The sequence below is a fragment of the Setaria italica genome, chromosome VII, assembly GCF_000263155.2.
Source record: "Setaria italica strain Yugu1 chromosome VII, Setaria_italica_v2.0, whole genome shotgun sequence".
NCBI lineage: Eukaryota > Viridiplantae > Streptophyta > Magnoliopsida > Poales > Poaceae > Setaria > Setaria italica.
Window position 1 is genome coordinate 10,877,050 of NC_028456.1, and position 4,220 is coordinate 10,881,269.

Here is a 4,220-nt window from a genome sequence, read left to right on the forward strand (position 1 = left end):
GCACTTGGGGAGCCGTAGGTGGAGCAGCAATGATTTGTGTTTGATACGAATAAAACTGTTTCTTAGGTGGGGCACTGCGTTCCATGTCTTTAGCCCGCCAGTGCGACTCTGGATGGAGAGGCCTATCAGCAAGGCTTTTCCAAGCCTTTAAATTTAGACTCGCTTCCTTCACTGAACTGATTCAATGGGTCCAATCCTGCTGAGCTAGCTAATTTTCCTTTACAAGATCTCGGCTCTTCGGAAGATCGAGCTCTTTCCATTGCTTTTTCAGAGCAACATGCTGCAGCCTCTCCTATTCTCAACATGCCGATGTACATTTCCATCTTGCCTTCGTAATGATGCTAGCAGTGATAATGTGCATTGTTATAAATGAATTGCAACATATGCATATATTTAAAGAAATATGCATGTGTATGTGCTAGATGTTCATAACAATAATATATTACTCTTCAACTCATCATCATTTGGACATGTCGACACATCAACATCAACATAAACACTTCAACCACGCAAATATGAACATAAATATATGTAAAACAACACACAGATCCAACAACACGATAACTTGACAACATAAACAACCAGTTCATTGTCAACATAAGCATCAACGGAAACTATTGATTAAACTAACAAAACCTAACTTAGCAGTTCATCCTAATAACTAACATAACATACCAATGTGGAACGAAAAAGTCCAACCGGGCAAAAGGACAATTCATTCATGACTCTGGCGCTTACATTGTTGGAGTTGGGTGACAGTGCTTAAATCATTGCCACGAAGCTAGCCCAACCCCCACCGTGCTACCACGGCAACCAAGGTCATCGTCGAAGCCAAGGCCACCGCTCAAGCTCGGGCCTTCACCGTAGCCGTGGACACCACTGTGGTGAGGATCTAGCACACGACTCAAGCATTGTAAGCTTCGCCATAGTTGTCGTGGGTGCAGCTGGTGCGGAGGACGCAAGCACCTTCCGCGCCTCCATGGTGGAGGCGGTTGATATGGTGGAGACGCATGAAGCAGCCTCCGCCAAGAAGCATAGGATCACGTCTCTCATCATGGCCACCATCACTGCTCGGGCCATGGAAGCAGCAATGGCCGCTACTGCGGTCTCTACCGGCACGGTTGCGGTTGCCACTTTCTCAGCTGGTCCCGCATGGGTGAGAGGAAGGTGAAGGAGGAGGGAGATGGGGCCGGCGGCAGTCATGGCTCGAGATGGGGAAGAGGAGGAGGGGCGAATATGTGAGGGGAGGGGGAGGCGGAGGAGATAATGTTAGGTTATCTGACCCCTCCTCCCTAATATTTATATAGAGGTCTGCAGTTCTTATTAGAGCTGGCATGTATAAGAAGTTATATGTGCCAGTTGTGATCAGAGCCGGCACACATATGGAGTTAATTTCACCTTTCTGAATTAAAGAAATAAAAAACAAACTTGAAATCCAAGCTAATAAAATACCAAATATCCCAAGAAAATATAATATATAAATTAAAACCAGTTCAATACAATTAATTACATATATAAAAATTTAATTAAAATAAGTGATCAATACAGTTGCCTTATATGGACGATTAACTCATTATTAGTGTAATCCTGGTGGATTCAGAGTTTTTTCACCCACGTGAAAACCACGAACTCCTCGTAGAAACATCTGGTGTGACCATGCAGTTTGTCGACATCCTTGGAAGATGGAAGTAAGACAAAGAAGGTGTGGCTGATGGCTGCTCCCTCATCATCGTCCTTCACCATGCAGTAGCCCAGGCACCTACCGATGCAAACGCTTACAGTGACAAAGGGATCGAATCGATCCTTCAACACATAGACCACCATGATGTGGTCCTGTCACCATCTCAGGCGTTGAACTGTTATTGGAGGACGCAGCGAGACTGTGAGAGACAAACATCTCGTCAATAGGTTAGGTATCCAGCGCCATTACTTTGATCTAGGTAAAAACCCGCAAAATTCAATCAGAAACTACCAATAGGGAGCAAGTTATGGAGCACATAATGTACAGAACATGTTAATTACCTGCAGAAAACTCTCGGCAGAGCAAAAACTCTCGGCAGAATACAAGAAAATGGTTCAACTTTTGATGATCAATATGCTCCAAGTCTCTGTGTATAAAAAGAGAGTACCATTTTCTCCGGATCTTAAATACATCTGATCATCCGACAAGCTAGGTGCTTTTCTTAGCTTTTACCAGCTCGTGCATCAGGCTTTTAGAAGCTCAAGCATCCAAACAAATCAGCTTTTGATTCTTCTTTTACATTCCTACAAGCTAGCTTCCACAGTCCCCCGAATAACATTATGTAAGAGAGGAACACTAATGTAGCAACTCCGTATTTGTAAAATTAAATATATTACAAATAGGAAAGCATCGGTGTTACAATGAAAATCTAGTGAGTCATGTTGACAAGAAATTTATGAACTTGTAAAATGAACGCCGTAGTTTGGTGCTTGGACCTTACTACTCACTAATAAAGGAAAACAAGTAAATATCTGCCGGTTTTATTGTTTGAATGAAGGAAAAAAATAAGTCTTTCAATAAACTGAAGGCTTTGAAGGTGTGCCACACATGGATACATGCATGATGCAGGCACCATGGATGACATGATGACAAGGTGCACGCGTCCACTTGATCTAGCACTCCTTAATGCAGACGCAGCGACGGCGGAACGTGCTGCACCGGGCAGAGGTGAACCCTTCACCACGGCACACGTTGGAGCAGTTGTCTTCCTTCATGCATAGCCCAACGAATTGAGCGCTATCCTTCTCACATTCCCTCGCCTGCACCGGCGCCATACCTACACGCAGAGAAGCACAAAACAAAGGGTTACATGTGACATGCAAATTAAAACTAGTGCACTAGGGTGTTCAATGTGCAGTTTTTGCTACATAATTCGAATAAGATCAAGAGCATGTGCGTGCCAATATGCGCATTGGACCTACGGCACCCTTCTTTTAGAAAGTACCTGTGGACGCGACGAGGAGAAGCAGGAGGACGACGGCGGGAAAGAACTTGCGTGGCGACTCCATTACACAATGTCTCCACAGGAAAGTACTCTTTAGGAATTTATTGAACAGAATTTATCGAATGGTTGTTCAGAACGGGGGACATGGCTTCCTGCTTATATACACGGGGTAGCAGCATGCAAGGCACTGCCACCACAGGAAATTGTCTACTCTCTATATATAACCAGCTAATTGTATCAGTGTTGGAGATTGAGACAAAATTTAGGGAGTGCATGTGAAGTCTACAACATAAGTTTCATAAAAAAAAAGTCTACAACATAAGTTAATTTTGAAGCTCAATACTAAAACAATCTAAATATTACGACATATCCAACTAATATAAAGTCAGTTTGAATCAGTAATTTGTTTTTTATGCCAACATGTATTCTAGGATTCAGATTTAAACGTTAGTAGTGCACCGGTATAACATCCCAAATTAGGTAAAATGAAGTATGTTGACCAAGCAAATTAGTGTGGGGTAAAAAGTTGATGTTTTTCAAGAGTAGCTCGTATGAACGATCAGAGACCGTGGATGCGCAGAGCTCTGGAATGATTCTGTTTGACAATTAGTATGTTTATGTCCCGTTTGGCCACCGGATGAGTCAGTGGCAATGCAGATAAGTTCGGACCGTCAGATGTTGCTTAGGGTTTCAATTTGGAAAAATAAAATTAAAGAACGAGTTGGGACGGGTGGACTCACTCCTATTCAGCATGTCGCCAGCCTGCATGTGTTCCCCGTTCCGCCCCTGCTCTAGTATCTCTCCTCGCCCTGCCCTGCCATCTATGGCGTCCACCATTCATTAGTTGGCGTCATCCTTGGTCGCTGCTATTGGCGGTGCAGCCGTTCTCCATCCTTGATGTGTTGCTGGTATGACCTGACGGTAAGGAAAGAACTAGTTATTGCTGCTTCGCCCTTCATCCTTAGTCCGTTTAATACGCGCATTCTGCCCTTGGGCTGTACATATTTTGCTGCTGTTGGAGCAGAGCAGTTGCTGCTTGTGTGGAAATGACGAGAAGCTGGGTAGAGAGCGAAGTACAGAAAGGGAAACACGAGAGCAAGGTGAGCGTTTCTCTAATTTCAGCTGGACCCCTTCAACTTGTTGAGCTAGTACCGAGAGGCTAACCTCCATTCAGTACTTTGATGCAAGGAATTTGGGTAGAGATTCAATTCATTGGTAGTTCGATCTTAATTATGTCAAATCAATCAGGCTGAT

At 43.8% G+C, this 4,220-nt stretch overlaps 1 protein-coding gene across 1 annotated transcript; it reads right to left on the bottom strand.

Moving 5' to 3' along the window:
• Nucleotides 1-2,375: 2,375 nt before the first annotated feature.
• LOC101767921 (defensin Tk-AMP-D1.1) lies at nt 2,376-3,078 on the bottom strand. Its single transcript, XM_004975106.1, has 2 exons — nt 2,967-3,078; nt 2,376-2,798 (listed from the first exon to the last, which is right to left on the bottom strand). Exons 1-2 carry the CDS (start codon nt 3,028-3,030, stop codon nt 2,635-2,637), a joined length of 228 nt encoding a protein of 75 aa, XP_004975163.1. The 5' UTR covers nt 3,031-3,078; the 3' UTR covers nt 2,376-2,634.
• Between the last annotated feature and the right edge of the window lie 1,142 nt (nt 3,079-4,220).